This window comes from Pongo abelii, chromosome 1, assembly GCF_028885655.2.
Source record: "Pongo abelii isolate AG06213 chromosome 1, NHGRI_mPonAbe1-v2.0_pri, whole genome shotgun sequence".
NCBI classification, from domain to species: domain Eukaryota; kingdom Metazoa; phylum Chordata; class Mammalia; order Primates; family Hominidae; genus Pongo; species Pongo abelii.
Genome location: NC_071985.2, coordinates 224,374,731 through 224,395,392, shown reverse-complemented (window position 1 = coordinate 224,395,392; position 20,662 = coordinate 224,374,731). Strand labels below are relative to the sequence as shown.

The 20,662-nt window shown below is 53.7% G+C and overlaps 1 protein-coding gene and 2 long non-coding RNA genes across 4 annotated transcripts in view; 1 reads left to right on the top strand and 2 right to left on the bottom strand.

Annotated features, from left to right (window-relative positions):
• Positions 1–4,267: 4,267 nt before the first annotated feature.
• On the bottom strand, positions 4,268–13,140 carry LOC129059743 (uncharacterized). The gene is made up of 3 exons (XR_008525788.2): positions 12,851–13,140; positions 8,462–8,613; positions 4,268–5,340 (listed from the first exon to the last, which is right to left on the bottom strand). It is a non-coding gene; the product is annotated as an uncharacterized LOC129059743 (long non-coding RNA).
• LOC129059741 (uncharacterized) lies at positions 13,011–18,225 on the top strand. The gene is made up of 4 exons (XR_008525785.2): positions 13,011–14,233; positions 16,203–16,351; positions 17,256–17,359; positions 17,875–18,225. It is a non-coding gene; the product is annotated as an uncharacterized LOC129059741 (long non-coding RNA).
• The window catches only part of CTNNBIP1 (catenin beta interacting protein 1), a 62,041-nt gene continuing 57,541 nt past the window's right edge, over positions 16,163–20,662 (bottom strand). For both annotated transcript variants that reach the window (XM_024253279.3, XM_054556720.2), the window contains one exon: positions 16,163–18,670. In XM_024253279.3, coding sequence (XP_024109047.1) covers positions 18,612–18,670 — 59 coding nt within the window. In that variant the 3' untranslated portion in view covers positions 16,163–18,611. The remainder of the gene's footprint in view (positions 18,671–20,662) is intronic.

Sequence of the window (20,662 nt, the reverse complement as noted above, 5' to 3'; positions counted from 1 at the left end):
TGACGGTGGTGGTGGTGATATATGTGGGTGTACTTTGAAAAGTCTAGCCCGGGCTAGGCGCAGTGGCTCACACCTGTAATCCCAGCACTTTGGGAGGCCAAGGCAGGTGGATCATGAGGTCAGGAGATCGAGACCATCCTGGCTAACACGGTGAAACCCTGTCTCTAGTAAAAATACGAAAAAAAATTTAGGCGGGTGTGGTGGTGGGCGCCTGTTGTCCCAGCTACTCGGGAGGCTGAGGCAGGAGAATGACGTGAACCTGGGAGGCAGAGCTTGCAGTGAGCCAAGATAGCGCCACTGCACTCCAGCCTGGGCGACAGAGCGAGACTCCGTCTCAAAAAAATAAATAAATAAGGAAAAAAAAAGTCTAGGCCAGGTGCAGTGGTTCACGCCTGTAATCTCAGCACTTTGGGAGGCCAAGGCGGGCAAATCACTTGAGGTCGGGAGATCGAGACCAGCCTAACCAACATGGAGAAATCCCATCTCCACTAAAAATACAAAAATTAGCTGGGCGTGGTGACACATGCCTGTAGTCCCAGCTATTCAGGAGGCTGAGGCAGGAGAATTGTTTGAACCCAGGAGGTGCAGGTTGCAGTGAGCCAAGATCACGCCATTGCACTCCAGCCTGGGCAACAGAGCAAGACTCCATCTCCGAAAAAAAAAAAAAAGAAAAGAAAAGTCTAAGGAGGAGATGGCACAGTGGCCATGCCTATAATCCCAGCACTTTGGGAGGCTGAGGTGGGTGGCCACCTGAGGTCAGGAGTTTGAGACCAGCCTGGCCACCCATGGCCAATATGGTGAAACTCCATCTCTATTTTTTTTTTTTTTTTTGAGACAGAGTCTCCCTCTGTCGCCCAGGCCGGAGTGCAGTGGTGGGATCTCGGCTCACTGCAAGCTCCGCCTCCCGGGTTCACGCCATTCTCCTGCCTCAGCCTCCCAAGTAGCTGGGACTACAGGCGCCTGCCACTACGCCCGGCTAATTTTTTGTATTTTTAGTAGAGACGGGGTTTCACCATTTTAGCCAGGATGGTCTCAATCTCCTGACCTCGTGATCCGCCCGCCTAAGCCTCCCAAAGTGCTGGGATTACAGGCGTGAGCCACTGTGCCCAGCCCCCATCTCTATTAAAAATACAAAAATTAGCCGGGAGTAGTGGCAGGCACCTGTAATCCCAGCTACTTGGGAGGCTGAGACAGGAGAATGGCTTGAACCTGGGAGGCAGAGGTTGCAGTGAGCTGAGATCACGCCACTGCACTCCAGCCTGGGTGACAGTGGGAGACTCCGTCTCAGAAAAAAAAAAAAGAAAGAAAGTCTAAGGAGATGATGATGCTATCATAACTTCTTTCAAGTAGCACATCAGCATTTGCATTTGTAAGTATACTCCCTGTTTCAAAGAGCATCTATATGCATTTTGGTCTAACAGTAATCTCCTGGATAGAGGTTCTTATCATTCCCCTTTAACTGGTGGGAAGCAGGAGTTTAGAGGGGTTGAGTGGCTTTCAAGACCATTCAACTGACCAGGCACAGTGGCTCACACCAGTAATCTTAATTCTTTGATGAGGCTGAGACGGAAGGATATCTTGAGGCCAGGAGTTTGAGACCAGCCTGGGCAATATAGTGAAACCTCATTTCTACCAAAAAAAAAAAAAAAAGTTAGTTGGGCATGGTAGCAGGTGCCTGTAGTCCCAGCTGCTCGGGAGGCTGAGGCAGGAGGATCACTTGAGCCCAGGAGTTCAAGGCTGCAGTGAGCTATGATGGCACCATTACACTCCAGCCTAGGTGACAAAGCAAGACCCTGTCTCTGAAAAAAGACCTTCCAGCTTAGAAGTACCATAGCCAGGCCTCAGATGAGGCTTCTCTGACTTTTTGGTGCTTTTTCCTTGACCTTGAAGCTCCCTAGGCCAGAAAACTTCAGTAAAAATCAGAGCCAGACTTCAGGACGTCTAGTCCTCTCCAGCCTCCCGCTCATTTAGTTGTTTGCGGACACAGCTCTTTTTCCTCCTTCCTCTTCTGGGTAACAGGGATTAACACCCACCCCGCCCCTAGAGATCTAGAAATACAAATACAGCCCGCACATTGTTCTGTGGGCTAGCCCTCCAGGAAACAATCTACATTCATTTCTGATTTCATGCTCGTGGCAATCCCATGCAATGAATACTATTATTATTATTAATTTTTTTTGAGATGGAATCTCGCTGTGTCATCCAGGCTGGAGTGCAGTGGCATAATTTTGGCTCACTGCAACCTCTGCCTCCCAGACTCAAGTGATTCTCCTGCCTCAGCCTCCCTAGTAGCTGGGACTACAGGCACCTGCCACCACACTTGGCTAATTTTTGTCTTTTTAGTAGAGATGGGGTTTCACCATGTTGGCCAAGCTGGTCTTGAACTCCTGGCCTCAAGTGATCCATCCACCTCTGCCTCCCAAAGTGCTGGAATTACAGGTGTGAGCCACTGTGCCCGGCCTTATGAATACAATTAGTATCCTTATTTTACAGAAGAGGACACTGGGGCTCAGAGAGGTTATGCGATTTGCCCAAAATCACACAGCGAAGTGGTAAAGCCAGGATTCAAACCTAGATCCGCGCCCCTAAAGCCGACGCTCTTCCCCACATTACTGCTCTGATGGTGAACGTTTCTGCAAGGCCATGAGAAGACAGAGGGGCACCAAGGTGGAAGAACTGCTTGGCTGCTGGTGTCCATCCTGTTTGACAGCCCCCTCCAGCTCTGAGAACTCATGCTATGGTGGGTGTCAGAGTGGAGCCAAGACACTGGGATGGAGCAGTGGCGGGAAGGGGGGTCTCTGACCGTAGGCTGCCAGGAAGTCCTCTCTGTGTAAGGACAAACCTGTCTTGATCATCCCAAACCACAGCACACACTCACACTCGTGCAGACTTGCCTCCTCACTTGCAAGCAGCCCTTTCAGGTGTCGACACCCTTCTGGAACCTTCTCTCATTTAACCCTGGCTCTGCTACTTCCTAGTTCTGTGGCTTCTCTTGTCTATTTCCTCATCTATAAAATGGGATAGTAATGACACGGGCCTCATAGGGATGTTGTGTAGATTAAACATGATAAAGCATGGGCTGGGCACGTGCCTGTAACCCCAGCACTTTGGGAGTCCGAGGTGGGCGGATCACTTGAGGTCAGGAGTTTAAGACCAGCCTGGCTAACATGGTGAAACCCTGTCTCTACTAAAAATACAAAAATCAGCCAGGTGTAGTGGTGCATGCCTGTAGTCCTAGCTACTTGGGAGGCTGAGGCAGGAGAATCGCCTGAACCCAGTGGGTGGAGGTGCAGTGAGCTGAGATCATACCACTGCACCCCAGCCTGGACAACAGAGCGAGACTCTGTCTCAAAAAAAAAAAAAAATTATAAAAAACAGCAACAACACAACACATGAAATGCAGGTGTCCGAGGTGTCCAGCCCACTGCGAGTGCTCAGTGAACGGTGGCTCTCATTCTAGCTAGGACCATTACTGGGCATCCCACAACCCCCAGGGCATGGACAGGGTAGGTGCAGCTGACCCTCCTCCTCTCCTCCGTCCTCTGCCTGGCCAAATCCTTCTAGTTCTTTCGGTCGCTGAGGACTGAGTCCCTGGGTCTCTGATGAGGGAGACCCAGCTAGGTGCCTTCCTCCCAGAGCCTACCCTCCCTATGGACCTGACCCACGCCCCCAGGCAGCATCTCCAGCTGCCTGATCTGGGGGCCCAGAACGTCCCAGCAAGCCTTGTTGACAGGGGCCTGCCACTGCCCCATTCCCTGTCCAGCCTGCGGGAAAAGATGGGAAGGAAACGCTTACCCAGGGAGGGACGTCTCTGCTTCTACTCCTGTGTGCACCCCGCTGCCAAGGACACCCCAGGGCCTCTGCTTTCCAGTTCCCCTTGGGCCTGAAGGGGCAGCAGGAGGGAGGGCAATTCCTGCCTCCTCTCCCTTCTCCCTCAGCCGGCCTCATTGAAGTTGCAGCGCTGGGACTTTGATCATCAGAGGGCATTGATTTAGGGGATGCAAATGAGAAGACTGCCAGTCTGAGGAAGACAGGCTTCTCCCCTGACAGCCAGTGGATAGGGCTCTGAGAATTCTCAATGAGCCTCCCTGAAGCTGGCTTAGCAGGAGCCAGGGAGGCAGCCCAGAGCAGCCTGGGAAAGGCAGGGAGGCAAACTGGAAGTGCGCTGGAGCAACATGGGCGCCTCCCACTTTGCCCAGACCATGGGAAGTAGGGATGACCTAGTGGCCCAGAGAGGGGTGGTGTGGAGGAGTCTGTAAATCCCCTTCCTCCCCTGGTCCTTGGCAGCACAGGCCTAGCTTGGAGCTGTGCCGAGTGGGTAAAGAAAGACCACCTGAGCTGTAGGCTGAAGGCTCATTCTGTCCCTGGTCTGCTGCAGCCAAGCCAGGGAGCTGAAGGAGGCAGACGGGCAGGCCGAGGGCAAGGAGCCTCCACACATGCTGGAGGGCAGGGGAGGCTCTGCCTGGCACCAGCGCTGGGCAGGAGGTGCTGCATGTTAAGACCACAGCTAGTGCCAGCTTCCAGGCCTGAGCAGGACACCTTCCAGCTGCAGGAGGCAAGCACGGGCAGGACTGTCTCTGGGGCCATGGGAACACAGAGCACTCAGGCCTGCTGCTGAGACGGGCATCAGGAAGAAGGGACATGAACATCGTGCTACAGCACTCGGCCATCTGCCCCTGGACCTGTCTGCCACTCTAGGAATGAGGAGAGATGGCAGCCCTGAGCGTCATGTCTCCAAAGTCAACCCAGACCTGCCCCAGGGCCCCCAAATAGTCCTCACCTGTATGTGAGTCACACTGTGCTGCAGAGAACAACCCCCAGAGCACCTGAATCACTTCCTCCCTGCGCCAGGTGTCTGCCAAGGTGTCTACCAAGGCCCCAGTCAGGCTGCCACAGTGTCAGGACTTGCAGAAGGCTCCGGAAACCTCGCTTCTGCAGCCTGAAGCTAAGAGTCCCTTGGACACCTTTATCTTGCCTCTAGCCACAAAGGCCAGGCTTTGATGCCTGGCTCTGGACAGGATCCAACCAGGGTGCCCCACTGTCTTATCCGTTCCCCACCTCTGAGCTTCCCCCGGAGATTTGCCCTGAGCAGGATGAAGGGGAAACAGATGGGAATTTGTTCATCTTTGCTAATTTGAAAAGGAGCATAAACGGTGGAGCTCCGTTGCACGGCTCTGCAGCGGGTGTGGTTTAGGTCCAATTATGTGCGATTAGTGGATTTGTTCTTTGTTCTGTGACATATTAATTGCAGATCTGGTATTCTGGCAATTAACACAATTATGGGGTCCGTTTCTCTTCCGGCAGGTCGTAAGCCACATGCTTTCGGCCAGGGAGTTCGAGCTGGTGAGAGGGAGGGGGATACCCGTGAGGAGAATGTCCACTGTTAGACGGGTTCAATTATGTTCCCCCGCAAAATTTAGATGTTGAAGTCCTAAGCCCCACTACCACAGAACGTGACCTTATTTCGAAACAGGGTCTTTACAGAGGTTATGAAGTTAAAATGCAGTCATTAGGGTGATGCCTAATCTAATAGGACTGGTGTCTTTATAAAAAGAGGAGGTTAGGGCCGGGTGCGGTGGCTCACGCCTGTAATCCCAGCACTTTGGGAGGCCAAGGCAGGCGGATCACGAGGTTAGGAGATCGAGACCATCCTGGCTAACACGGTGAAACCCCGTCTCTACTAAAAATACAAAAAATTAGCCAGGCATGATGGCGGGTGCCCTGTAGTCCTAGCTACTCAGGAAGCTGAGGCAGGAGAATGGTGTGAACCCGGGAGGCAGAGCTTGCAGTGAGCTGAGATAGCGCCACTGCACTCCAGCCCGGGCGACAGAGCAAGCTCCGTCTCAAAAAAAAAAAAAAAAAAAAAAAGAGAGGTTAGGAGGTTAGGACACACTCACAGAGGGAAGACAACATGAAGAGACATAGGAAGACGGCCATCTGTACACAAGCCAAGGAGAGAGGCCCGGGACACCTTCCCCACAGCCCTCAGAAGCAGCCAATTACTGCTTGGGAGTCTGAATGTAGAATGAAAGAAAGAGAGAGAAAAAAAAGGAAAGAGGGAGAGAGAGAGATAAAGAAAGGAAAGAGAGAGAAGAAAGAAAAAGGAAGAAACAGAGAGAAAGGAAGGAAGGAAGGGAAAGGAGGGAGGAGGAAGGAAGGAGGGAGGAGGAAGGAAGGAGGGAGGGAAGGAAGGAAGGAAAGAAAAGAAAAGAAAAAAGAAAGAGAAAGAAGGAAAATTTTAAGGCTGGGCGCAGTAGCTCATGCCTGTAATCCCAGCATTTTGGGAGGCTGAGGCCGGCAGATTGTTTGAGCCCAGGAGTTTGAGACCAGCCTGGGCAAGATGAGGAAACCTCACCTCTACTAAAAATACAAAAATTAGCTGGGCACAGTGGCAGGTGCCTGTAGTCCCGGCTACTCGAGGGGCTAAGGCAGGAGAATTGCTTGAACCCAGGAGGCGGAGGTTGCAGTGAGCCGAGATCGCACCACTGCACTCCAGCCTGGGTGACACAGCGAGACTCCGTCTCAAAAATAAATAAATGAATAAAATATAAAAATAAAAAGAAAGAACGAACCAACCCTGTTGACGTTTTGTTTTTGTTTTTGTTTTGAGACAGGGTCTCGCTCTGTCACCCTGGAGTACAGGGGCACGGTACCTCAGCCTCTCAAATAGCTGGGACTACAGGTGCATGCTACCACACCCAGCTAAGTTTTTAATGTTTTGTAGAGATAAGGTCTCACACTCCTGGGCTCAAGCAATCCACCCGCCTTGGCCTCCCAAAACGTTAGGACTGCAGGTATGAGCCACCATGTCCAGCCTGTGCTGACATTTTGATTTCAGACCTCCAGCCTCTAGAATTGTTAGAAGATGAATTTCTGTTGTGTCAGCCACTCAGTGTGTGGTACTCTGTTACAACAGCCCTAGCAAACTAGTAGACCCACCTCTGTCCCAGGCAGTGTCTGCCAGGTGGAACACAGAAGCTGGGATGGGGCCCCGCGTTGCTGTCTAGAAGTCACGATGAGAGATCGGCTGCCATAGTAACTGCTCTTCGGCATCTCCCCAGGGTTTGCCCATCAATGCCACCTCTGTTCTCCCAGTCCCTAGGTCTTTATTCTCCAGGGCACGGCTGCTGGAGTCCCTTCTCCCCTCTGCACCCTTCGCTAAGTAGTCACCTGGCCCTGCCAATCCCAGATTCATCACTTCCTTTCCCCTTTGTCTCCTAATCCTGATGGCAGAGGGTTACCTGCCCTGTAAACAGAGTATATGTTATTTTCCAAGTTAAACTAATTATAATAGGTATCTGTGCAGTGCTTTACAACTGACAGGATTCCTATCAAAGATCTCTTCTCATTCCATACAACAACTTACGGAAGTTGACTTTTTTTTTTTCTTTTTTGAGACAGGATCTCACTCTGTCACTTAGGCTGGAGTATAGTGGCATGATCACCGCCTCACTGCAGCCTTGACCTTCTGGGCTAAAGCATTCTTCCCACATCAGCCTCCAGAGTAGCTAGGACTACAGGCATGTGCTACCACGCCCAGCTAATTTGTGTATTTTTTGTAGGACAAGGTCTACCCTGTTGCCCAGGCTGGTCTTGAACTCCTAGGCTCAAGCAATCCGCCCACCTCGGCCTCCCAAAGTGTTGAGATTACAGGCACGAGCCACTGCACCTGGCCAGAAGTTGGTATTAACACCCATTTTATAGATGGGGAAACTGAGGCTCAGAGAAGTCACATACCCATAAATAGCAGAACTCAGACTTGAACTAAGACCTCTGATTTACATCTAGTTTTCTTTATTCGCACCAGCAGTCTTCATGAGGTATTCCACCAAATATTTAAAAAGGGCTCTGTCGGCTGGGCGGGGTGGCTCACACCTGTAATCCCAGCACTTTGGGAGGGCCAAGGTGGGCGGATCATCTGTGGTCAGGAGTCAATCAGAGATCACCCTGGGATTGTTTTGAGTGCTGGGAGAACAGCTTCCTTTCTACTGAAGTTGCCAGGGGCCATGTCTCCCCATAGGAGGAGATGCCAGTCTGTCATAGGAGATAATAAGGCCAACAGGCAGAGTCAAGCAGAAACAGAATAAATGGTCCTAAAGGGAGAGGGTGTTTGGGAAGCAGTCCCTGAGGCCCTGGTCCCTGTACAATTGCCTTAATCCTGTGAGCTACCTTGAGACACTTCCAGTGATGGGAGCCAGCTGGAGTTGGGTTTCTGTTGTCTGTAATCCTAGTCAAACCAAAAAGTCTGCCCAGACAAGTCCTCAAGCCCCTTCAGCAGCCCCGAATTGATTTATCAGCCAAGACAGGCTCACAGGGGTGGCACACGGTGCCAGGGCCCAGCCCCACTGAAACATCCCCTAAGGGACATGAGCCAGTGAAGCCAACAGGATGCGCTCCTCTCTAGATACTGGATTTCCTTGTTGTCAGCACCACTTTGGTTCAGGAAATAGGATCAGGGTACCTGTAGGCCACAGAGGGTTCAGCAGAGAAGCCACTCAAAGGTCAGGATGATTCAGTCATTTACCGAGCCCTTGTGGAAAGCCCACTATATGTCAGGTGCCGAGGACATGGCAGTGAAGCAGCCACACAAGATCCAGCCATGCAGCTTGGCTTCTAGCGGGAGGAGCGAAACATAAACAAGTAAACAAAGAAATTCATGAATAAAAAAATAAAACAGGAAAACAGGAGTGTGTTACAGAGTGGAAAGCAAGGCTGGGCGCAGTGTCTCATGCCTGTAATCCCAGCACTTTGGGAGGCCGAGACAGATGGATCACTTGAGGTCAGGAGTTCAAGACCAGCCTGGCCAACATGGCGAAACCCCATCTCTACTAACAATACAAAAATTAGCCAGGCACAGTGGTACCTGCCCGTAGTCCCAGTTACTTGGGAGGCTGAGGCAGGAGAATTGCTTGAACCCAGGAGGTGAGGATTGCAGTGAGCCAAGATCATGCCACTGCACTCCAGCCTGGGTGACAATCAAAAAAAGAGTGGAAAGCAAAATAGGGTGGTCAGGGTGAACACTCTGAGGGGGTGACATTGGAGCTGACATCTGAACACGGAGAAGGATTCAGCCATAGAGGAAGAACATTCCAGGCAAAGGAACAGCAGGTACCAAAGCCCCAAGGTGGGAGAAGCTCAGCATCTGAGGAACAAAAGGAGGCTGGTGGCTGGAGTGGGAAGAACAGGGGGATGACAGAGATGAGGTCGGATTAACAGGAGCCCTATCACCGCGGCCTTGGGCTGCGCATGCCAAGAAGGGCAGATTGAGTCCTAAGAGCAAAAGGCAGGTCTGCCTTGCAGGGTCCAGGGTGGGGACCAGGACAGCCTTACTTGTGATGCCAAAGATGCCAGAAAAAGCAAGTGGCTCTCAGTCATGACCTTTTGGGGGAATCCTTAGACTGGGAACAGAACAGCAAGAGCTGGCACCACATGACCTCAGGGGCTCCAGAGATCGCTGGTGCAACCTGAGTGGTCAGGAGAGGCAGGTTCTGCTGCAGAAACAAGCAAGCCCAAGATGCCCAAGGCATGAAACAACACGCTTCCTCTGTTGCTCGTGGCCGAGACTCAGGCTGATGGGGCAGCTGCTTCTGGAACATTACAAAATGGCTCTCACTTCTGCCCACATTTCATTGGCTAAAGCAAGTTAGGGCCACACTCAAACTAAAGTGGGTGGGGAAATACAATCCCATTAAGGGCCTGGAAGGCAGAGAGCTGGGAATTTCTGGGGAACAACATTAATGACTCCCACAGCCCCCTGGAGGCTCAGACACACACGATGGAGTTACCCAGGGTGAGTGGCAGAGTGGGCTGTAGACCCACCTGGGCTCCTGGACAAGCACTCTCTGCCATGCCGCCCTCCCCTCCCCACACTGCCCAGCCTCCTCCACTACCTAATGACCACTTATAGCTTAATCTCCTAAGCCTCTTGGCCCCTTCTGCACACCAGCATCTGCTCATCCTCCCAGCATCTCAGAGGAGGGATGGGGTGAATCCCCTGGTTACCACCCAGGGAACTAGGACACCCCTTCTTGCCCTTCTTCTCCCTTAGGACCAATGTCTGGGCCTCGAATAGACCACATAGCTTGGGGAGGGGGTGGGAAGAGCAAGCCCCGCCCGGCCCTGGCAGCTGCATCAGCAGCTTAAGCAGGAAACACAGCAGGGCCTGGGCAGCTGCCAGGTTCGAGCCTAACCTCCCAGGCTTGTCCTGACAAATTGCCCTCCTAACATGTTCTGCTTCTGAAGCTGCTTCCCAGGGGTCCTCCCTGGGAAGGTGCCAGAAAAAGCAACTGGCTCTCAGACACGACCTTTTGGGGGAATCCTTAGACTGGGAACAGAACGGCAAGAGCTGGCACCATGTGACCTCAGGGGCTCCAGAGACCACCAGTGCAACCTGAGTGCTCAAAAGAGGCAGGTTCTGCTGTGGAAACAAGTAAGCCCAAGACAGAAATGAGCAAGCCTCCCACCCTCTCTGAGTCCAGCTGCGGAGAAGTGTCAGGGACCAATGGTCCCCAGTGGACCCAGAGGCCTCTGTGGCCAGCGTGCCCTGACTGCCCCATAAGCCACATCACAAGCCAAGGAGAAGTGCGCCCCTCACCACCCTGGGCAGGTGCAGGAACGCTGAGGGACCCTCCCAACCACCTCAGCCCCCTACAGGTGAGCCTGGGGCCACCAGCTACAGCTCCCTGGCACGGATGTTCCCTTCCTGCAGGGCCCTGCACCGTTGCTGCCTATTTGCACATCAGTCCTGTCTAGCAGCCTCAGCCCCGCATCTCACTTCCCAGCCCAGCGCCCAGTAGGTCCTCAGCCAGCATTTCCTGATGGGCTCAATGCCCGGCAGGGGCCCAGCTGGCACAGGCTGGGCTGATTAACTCTCGCAGTGCCTGGAGGAGTCCTGGGAGGCAGCCAGATGGCTCAGGGCTCACCTCCAAAACCAGCCGGAGGTGCTGGGAGGAGCTGCGAGAGCTAGGAAGGAAGGTTCCAGATAGAACCCTGAGGGGCAGAGTCCGGGCTGCGCCTCTCAGGGTATGGCCTCTCTACAGTCTCAGCCCTTCTGATGGGGTGGAGGGCTGAATCGGTCAGAGAAGTCTACAGACTGTGTGGCAGGATTCTACCCTGGGATGCAGGACCAGCCCCGGACTGACTCCCAAGGGACAAGCTGGCAGGGGCAGTCCAAGCTGGGCCTGGGAGGTCAGGCAGGGCCGCCACAGGCCTCTGGGCTGGGGGCTGGGGCTGAGCCTTGCTAAGGGAACACAGGTACAGCCACACCATAGGCCTGGCTGGAGGGTCCACCTCAGGCCAATGAGGCCATCAGATGCTACCTGAGGAGGCTACGTGGGCACTGCAGTGGGGGTGGATGAGTCCCCCCACCTCCGCCCCGCCACTGACTCCGCCAGGTCCCTTCCCCACTAGAAGCTCAGCCCCTCCACCAAGCCGGCCCCTCTTTCACACAAGGACACACAAGGATGTGCACCTACGGTAAACAAAGGGCTATTTTTATAGCCTCATTGTTTCCTCTGGCAGCTTCCTAACTCCCCAGCCAAGGTACACCTCAGTCCTCCCTCCGGGCACACTGCAGACCTCCAGCTCTGCAGGCTCTGCAGGCTCTGCAGGCTCCGCCCTGCCAGGTGCTGGCAGCTCTGGCCTCTACCACCCCTCAGGGGCTGCGCAGAGGAGGCCAGGGCCTAGGGTGCAGCCAGGGCCCAAGGTGAGGAGCTGCGGCCTCTTCCTGTTCTGCAGATGGAGGCCTGAGGCTGGGAAGCGGCACTGAGGGGTCATGGGGCATCACCCACTGCCATGGGGGCATCTCAGCCGGGCCCACCTAGACCTATGCCCTGAGTCAGCAGCCTGGCCTCTTGCCCAAAGAGGTCAAGTGTTGGGGGGTGGCCGTGCTCTGTCCCAGGGCTAGAGTAGCCTGGGCGTGGAGGCAAAAGAAAGAAAGCAGACCAGACCATCAGTTTTAGTGTTTTGAAGTTCTCTCCAGACAATACACCCCCTTATTGCCTGAACCCCAGGCAGGCTGCTTCCCCATCCGTGCCCCCCCACCCTTGGCTCACCACTGCCGGTGCCCACCCACTGAATCCAGACAACAGCCAATGAGGCAGTTGCCATGATTGTTCCCACGTTCCAGATTAGGAAACAGGCTCGGAAACATCGAGTGATTTGCCCACGACACAGTCATTGGCAGAGTCTGGATTCGATCCCAGGCCTGCAGTTCCAGAGCTCAGAGTCCAGGCCCTGCCTCCTTGGGCAGGATGTGGGCCTCTCTCCACAGCAGCCACCCTCCCAGCCTCCCCACCTTTGGGGTGAGGGGTGCAGAGTCTTGGGGCCCTGGGGGGCTGGGAAGGTAGGAGGAGGGGCTGGCCAGGAGGGAGGGGTGCTGGGGCCCAAGATGGCTCTGTCTTCCTCCTCCTATTTGCTCTGAGGCAGAGCTGGCTGCAGTGAGAAGGAGCCGCTGGCTGTGATGGGTTTTTTTTAACCACTTGATCATGATCAAGGATTTAATTTTATCCCCTTTCCTGACTGGCTGTGATTCTATTTGGAGTTTAAGCACGAGGCGAGCAGGAGGGTCCCTGGAAAACAAGACTCCCACCCCCAGGCTCTGCCGAGGTCCCTCCCTGCCTGTCCAGCCATGACAGAGTCCACCCTGAGGGGGCACCCTTCTCAGCTGGCAGGTTTTGGGGAAGGTGGAGGGGCTCTGCTCCAGTGAGCACCCGTCTCCGAGGCAAAGCGGCTCAGCAGAGGGAGAGGCTCAGGGCAGGGGCTGGGGAGCTGGAGGCAGCTCTGGCCTTGGCTTCTACAAAGGGATCATCTGGGCTCCTTCATCCTCATCAAAGAAGCGTTTTCTAAGCACCTCGCAGGACCTGGGGCTGTGCTCCTCCCCACACCAAAGGCTGCTGACAAGTCCTCACTCTGTGTGACTTCTGAGTAGAGAGGATGGGGTGGAGGGAACCCACTATGGTGACTTAACAATGACCTTATGTCCTGACCCCCCACTGGTCGCAGGTCACTCTGCTATGTCATAGGAATTATCCCATTAGTTGTCACCAACAACCTATGGCCCTGATGCTCTTATTTTTTCCATTTTTTTCAATAAGGTTCATCATTCACCCCAAGTCACACAGCTGCCAAGTGACAGATTCAGTCCTGCCTCCAGTCAGCCTCCACAGTTCCCACTCTAAACCATGATGTCTCCCCAGCCCCCAGCTATGTGGACATAAAGATTTATGCTGTGGGGGCAAACAGTCCTCGAAAATTTAAAGTGGAAGAGGAACTTCTGGCAAAACCAGCTTAGCTTGGAGGTGAAGTGCTAGGTCCGCATGGGAGGCTTCAGACAAACCCGGGAGTTTCAGGGCAGCCTAGGAACATACCTCGCACGTGACTAGCATGCGCCTTCACACAGGTACCATCCAGTCAACATTAGCTGTGTTGTTAAGACTGGGACACATGGCTGGGCCAGGCGGCTCACGCCTGGCTAACATGGTGAAACCCCATCTCTACTAAAAATACAAAAATTAGCTGGGTGTGGTGGTGGGTGCCTGTAATCCCAGCTACTCAGGAGGCTGAGGCAGGAGAACTGCTTGCACCCGGGAGGCGGAGGCTGCAGTGAGCCGAGATTGCACCACTACACTCCAGCCTGGGAAGACTCTGTCTCAAAAAAAAAAAAAAAAAAAAAAGACCGAGACATAGGAGACACCTGTCAAAGATGTTTGTGAAGATCCACCTCCTTCCACCGGAAGCAGCATGGTCAAGACCAAGGGTCAGGCAGTGAAAACTCTCAGAGGCTCTGGGTCTGAAGTCACCTCCTCTGGGGTTGCGCAGGGCGGGGCAGGGTTCCCACGTGTGTGCAAACAGGGACGGCCACCTATTGCACACATGCCTAACCTAGGGGCTCTGGAAGAGGAGCAGACGGGGCAGGGTGAGTAGGGCGTGGCTCGTCCCTGTGTCAAGAGCGCTCATGACTTCCGTGCTGGCAGGACTGGAAGGCCCCTCTGGGAACCATCTGTGATGGGGAAAGTTCCAATGTCAAGGAGAAAAGTGAAAGCAAGATACTAGTTGATATTCAAGAGGCATTTCACTGCCCTTGTCCCTTGAGGACTTTCTTCAAACTAGAACTGACCCCTAACTCGCCCTGCAAGTCCCCCCAAATCTCCTGAACATCAGTTATTTCCCAGAAGATCAAGTGCTTTCGGTGGACAGTGCAGAGCAGGGAAACGTTTTCTCAACACAGCCTCAGGTTAGTCAGTTAGTCTGGGTGCATTTTATCCTTTGGGAAATGGAAACGGTTGGGTGGCCATGGACAACCCAGAAGAGGGAGGGAGAGAGAGAAAGACAGAGAGAGAGAGAGACAGAGAGAGAGAAATGTACCTGCCCTGCCCAAGCAAAGGCGGCACCTGGGTGGTGTCAGGGGTCCCTTGGGGCCAGAGTTCCCCCTACCACCAATGGAGGGATCATATTCCCTGCTAAAAAGACCCTCTTCAAAGGCTGAGGCCAGCCTGGATTTTCAGTGCTGGTATTCACCTACAGGGACGGGGAGAAGAAGCGCTTCATTCATTCTCAACCGCCCGCCCCCCAAGCCTGGGAAACACCAAGAGGCACAGCCCTCAGCCTCCCCACCCCAGGCTCAGCCTGCCCCTGTGCTGTCTCTGGCCATTCTGCCTCCCCGACACCAGGCTCAGCCTGGCCCTCTGCTGTCTCTGGCCACTCTGGCTCCCCCACACCAGGCTCAGCCTGGCCCTCTGCTGTCTCTGGCTGCAGCAGTCCCTGCGCTGCCTGTTGGAGTCATTACCCCATCCCGTGCCTGGGAAGGTGACCCAGGAGGTTGCCTGCTGTGTAGGCTAAGGGACCCCGAAAGACCCAAGGCTGTCCCCAGTGTTTTTCCTTTGCCTGCTGAAGTGTCTCCAACTCATTTACGTGGCCTACTTCCCATGACAGTTTAGGCAGCTTAGACAGGTTAGACAGCGCCGGGAGGACGATCCCGCTTGGCTCCGGTTTCCAAGCTCTCTGCTGGGGGCTGGGCAGGTGGGACCAGGGCCAGCCGGTCAGTCCCTTGAACTACTCAGTGGCTCGGCTTAGAAGAGCTGATTAACTACAAGGCTGACAGTGTCACTCAGAGCGCTGGGCAAGGGGTGGAATCTGCACATAATCTACCTACCATGGACCCTTGGATGTGTGTCTCTATGTAACTGCCGGTTAACACAGCAATCTTTGTTTGTCTTTCTCTCAATGACTACAAACTCCTTTCTGGACAAGAAGTTACAGAAAAAGGCAGATCAACTTAATATAAGGATAAGCATAGGTTACATGAACATGGTCTGGACTAACTTGTGAGATAGTGAGCTCCCCAACTCTAGAGTATTCAAGCAAATCCTGGACAAGGTCTTTTCAGAAATGTTTCAGAGGGGCTTGTGCATCTAGCTACTGCGTGGGCTGCTACAAGACCCAATATCTCCCCCAACACAAAGATTTAATGATGTTGGTTGTGCCATTGTACTCATATTCTGTAAACTCCATAGCCTCTAGGACCCAGTGAAATTCTTTGAAAAGGAAATAGAAGCAGTGAGACTACGTAAACAGAAAAGAAAAAAAAAAAAGACCCAAAAATGGGATTATGAAGGGTGGAAATGAAAATTTCTAGAAAATGCTTCTGAAGCAAAAATTATTGAAGCAGAAATGATTTCAGCTTCCAAACTTATACATACAGCTAAAAACCAATATATCTTCCACTTCTGGGATGGTGGAAGGGACAGATATTCTGTTTGGGTGTCTGTAACAAGCATTCTAAAACCGGTGGCATCACATCAGGATGTTGGGGTGCCTAGGATGGCGGGGTCCCCACATCCTTATGGAGTGCTTAGTGTCTTTTCATAGGTGTGGAAGACGAGGCTGCCTCTGAAGTTTACTGATCTCAGTTGAATCTGGAATGATGTTTAGAATCTCCAGGTCAAAAAGGAGGTTCAACCTTCCTAACAACCCTTGAGCTGGGCTGGGTAGATCTAGAAATTCTTCCAAACCCTGAGCTCAACTCAGGTCACAGACACTTATCAAACTTGGTGTTGTCCTTCCTGGCTGCGCCTCCCTGGGAAGGAGCAGAGCCCACGTGATGTGGGGAAATCAGTCAGAGCGCCTGATTCCGAGGGAGAAACCAGCTCAGCTCACACGCCAACCTATGAAAATTCTTTATTGTTAATTTCTTTCTCCAACAGATATATTTTTAGTTGAGATATGAAGCCACAGCAACACTTTGACTTTTCCTCTTCAGAAGATGAGACAGGCCAGGGTCGTCATTGTTACAAAAGCAAGGCCTGTGATCATGACAAGGACAGGCTGGGGCAGAGACCACACGCTCAACCAGGTATCCACCGGGTGTGGGCCCTTTATAGGAGCTACAAAGAGGGGGCAGCCAGCAATGTGGCCTCGACACCTGACTCCAGGCACTCCGACCTGGAGGAGGGAGATGAAAGAACTCACCTTTCCCCAGGGGCTCAGCCAGAACTCCAAGCCCCTGAGCTGGGAGAGTGCGTGTGTGTGCACATGTGTATCTGAGTGCGCACACGGGTGTGCTCACTCACACAGCACATGCACACATGCGCTGCCCCTCCTGAGATGCTCTCAGGTCCCTGCCAGGGTAGGGTTGTAGCTGTGTTCCCCACAGCTGACTGTCAGCTAACCAGGGCTAGGGGTGAGTGCACGGTGGAGGACACAGGGTCTTAGCCTGATGCTCGAATCCTCCTTCTGGAACAGGCTGATGGTGCTAGAGCACAGCATGAACCACCCACCGACCATGGGGCTCTCCAGGGCTCGGTCATTTGGCTCCTGTGCACTTCGTGACACTCAGGAGCCCCTACGGCCCGAGTCCCAAGCCCCGAGAAAGGGGAAAGACTTGGTTCTGAGAGGGTCCCCCTGGCTCTGGGCACCTAGGAGCCTCAGCATCTACCAGCGTAGTGGAGGGTGGCGGCCCCCTTCCTGAGGACTGCATCTTTCTCCAACCCCGCTCCCCAGATCCCACAACTGCCAGTGATCCAGGGAGACAGGAGGACCACCTCCCTCCCAGGGAAGGGGGTGGCAGGTGGAAGGACTTAGGGTTGGTGCAGGAACACTAGATCTGCCCCTCACGCCTTACCTCCAGGACTGCCATTCTGAACTGCAATTCTGGGCCTGAGTTTGGCTTAAGGGCCAGTCTGAAGGGACTTGCTTGGTGAAGGCCCAGCCAGCTGTCCCAGTGGCATTTCATAAACAAACGATACTGTCCCTTCCAGGCTGACCTGGAGAGAGACCCTTCCAAAGGCAGTGGAGTGGAGGGCATGGGCCTCCGATGAGAACTCCAGAGCTGGCCAGGACCTGCTGCGCTGGCAGCAGACAGGTAGGAGCCTGGCTGGGGTAGGTCAGGGGTTGGTGTTTAGCTGGAGGTCTCCTGGGCCTTGTGAGCCAAGCTGGGGCTTTTATGTGGGTTCTGGGCCCCCAAGCAGAGACCTCCGCTAGATGACCTCCAGATTCTTTGGGGTCTCACACTGGGAGAAGCTCCTCCCCTTTCCAAGATGACCCCCAAAATGAGGCCTCAGGAAGTGGTACACAGAGGGATGGCCAAGAGGACAGAGCTGGGTAGTACGCCTCTGCTGGGCCCGGCCTGGCCGGTGGGGCCTGGATGGTGCCTCAGCAATCCCTTTCTCACCAAGGGACGCCGGCTGGTTGCCAGCTCATGCAGGCAATGTACATAAATCCCACCTAACGGTTACCTCTAGGCCCTGGGCTGCTCATTCAAGACGACACAAAGCTCCTCAGGGGCCCAACTTTCCAGCTGTGGACCCTGCTCAGGGTTCTCGGGGTCCCCTTGCTGGTGGAGGCAGGTGCACTCATTAAAGCAAATGTACTCTCCAGGTGGACCCTCAGGCCCAAAGCCGGCAGCAGAGGGGGGGTGAAACCATGGCAACAGGAGTCACAGGTGAACCAATGGGAAACCAAACACACGCATAGAAAGCCAATCAAACACAAACCCCAAATGTGAAGGCAGCAGCAAGTTCTTTGTGTAATAAATATTGCAAAGCGCACTTGGTTTCTTTCTTTTCAAGTCAAATATAACGACTAATGTCCCAGACCCTGTTTTCTGCATTCAAAATAGGGAAGCTGTTGATATCAGCAGAACACCTGCAGCCAATCAAAGAAAAAAACCGTTTCCCATTAACCAGCCAATCACAGTCCCTTTCCAGTTTAAGCAGCCAATCAGACCTCTTCACATTTCTAAAAAAATGACCTAACTAAAGCACCAGAGCTCGGAGAGCTTCCAGGGAAGCCAGATACCGAGGCGCAAATTTTGTAAAAAATAAGAGTCAGAAATAAAAATAAAAAGTTTCTGTTGGTCAAGATTTAAAAAATAAAAAAGTTTCTTCCTGCAGCCAATCACAAGTCCATCCCTTTAAGCCAATTATAAATGCACCACTGGTGTCTCCCTTGATGCCAGCCCCACTGAGTAGCTGTGAGGTGGGGTGGGGCAGGGCAGGGTTGGGTAGGGGAAGGGGGAGGTGAGGCAAGGGGGTCTGCTGCCACTCAGCCGGCCCAGGAGCCACACAGATCTCTTGGCCCTCAACAGCATCCAGGGTGTTCCAAGGGCTTTGCAGCTACTGCCTCCGGTCTTCCGTCTCCGACCTGGAAAACGCCATCACCACGTCCTCTGCACCTGCAGATAAGGCGACAAGGATCGCTGATGGGGCTTCCAGCATTGGCTTGCGAACAGGACAAGCAAGGAGGCTGTGGCCAAGCTGGAGCCCCCGCCCACCAGGATCGCAGCACTCTCTCAGGACAAAGTACTTCCGAGGAAGTCTTCCTCCCCTCTGGTCTTCCCTGCCTCCTGGGTGGAGACAAGGCTTGCAACCCTGCTGTAGGGCTGCAAGGCAGGTCTGCCAGGGTGAGGCTCAGAGGCTTGCTCAAGGCTACACAGCTGACAGGTGAGCCATGACGAGGCCCCAGGTGACCTGGAACAGGGCTCAGCTCTGCTCACAGCCCTTGCTCCAGAGTTACCAAAACCAGAGGCCGGGTGGCCCTTGGGAACCTCCCTCTTTCTTCTCAAGACTTGTGTGTTGATGCCTTCGGAGGGTCTGGCTCACGGTGGTTTTAAATAGCCATTCCTCTGCAACAGCTTCTCCTTCACCCAAACCCAACACCTCTTCCAAGAAGCATGGCCGGGCCCACATCCAGCCTGCTGTCCGCCTGGCTCTGACTGAGACAGATATGCCCACAATCCTTCTTTTTCTTTTTCTTTTTTCTTTCTTTTTTTCTGTGTGATACGGAGTCTCGCTCTATCACCCAGGCTGGAGTGCAGTGGCACAATCTCGGCTCACTGCAACCTCTGCCTCCCAGGTTCAAGTGATCCTCCTGCCTCAGCCTCCTGAGTAGCTGGGATTACAGGTGTGCGTCACCACGCCCAGCTAATTTTTTTGTATTTTTAGTAGAGATGGGGTTTCACCATGTTGGTCAGGCTGGTCTCAAACTCCTGACCTCATGATCCACCCACCTCGGCCTCCCAAAGTGCTGGGATTATAGGCATGAGCCACCGTGCCCAGCCAATCCTTCTTTTTCTTAATCCTGAATTTGAGATTCTGGCCCTTGTGAAATAACTTCCTTTGTCTTGTTTTCCAGAGGACAGGCTCTGATGAGTGGCCAGGATAGGCAGTGGCAGGAGGGCAAAGCTCAAAATGCTGACCTGCCGCCCACACCCACAACTGCCTGGGAAGTTAGGGGCTGACATGGCCGGGGAGGGGCTGTGGGCCAGGAGGTGACCTGTAGGGCCCCACCTTGACTCCCTGACCCAGTCCTGCTGCTCTCGCCCCCTTTGTAAAAGGGCAGATATTCACTTTGCCCCGAAAAGTACCAGTCTGGCTGCCCGTGGTCTTTCTGACATCTTGTCTGTGCTACTGCAGGCATTCTCTCTGGGAGGGGGTGGATCGGAATAGGAAAGACAGGAAAGGCCACCCGAGGGTGGGCCAGTGTGGGGGGTGTGAAGTGAGGCTCCTGGCATGTGAAATGGAGTCAGCAGAGTGAGCCGGCCTCCACTCAGTGAGCCGGGTCTCCCCCACAGCCGGCATGTGCTGACCTCCTTCCAACTGCTCTACCAAGAGAGGGAGGATGCACCCAGCCGTCGAGAGGGCCAGAGATGGAGGGCCCAACTGCAAGGATGCAATGCACAAGACACACCTTCCACTTGGCACTAGAGCACCAAGGTGCTGCTAAGGGAATGAGCCTTGTCACCTCCCACTGCCAGCCTGCCTTCATGGGGTTCTGGCTTTACCAAAACAAACTCCATTGCTCAGAAGGGAAATAAGCATCTAGAAAGGGGCACGAGTTGTCCGGCTTCCTAGGATGGGGCTCCCTCGCTTGGGAAGCCCTGTGAATCCTTCCCCTGTCTTCTTGGGAACATTCTGTTTTCGCCTGAGCCCTAGGACCACGCAATATCACTGCAGGCAGAATTTTCCTAGCAACCACAGAATCCAAGATTACATCATCCCCTGCACGGCAGCTGAGTTGGTTACCTAACAGATGCCGACTTTTCCTGAGTGCTGCTTGCCCAGCTCGCTAATCAGAAGGGGGCTGGCAAGAGTCTGTGAAAGGGGAGTTGTCAGCAGAAGATGCCTTAGTGGCAGTGATGGTGGCAGCCCGCTCACTCCTCTCCCTG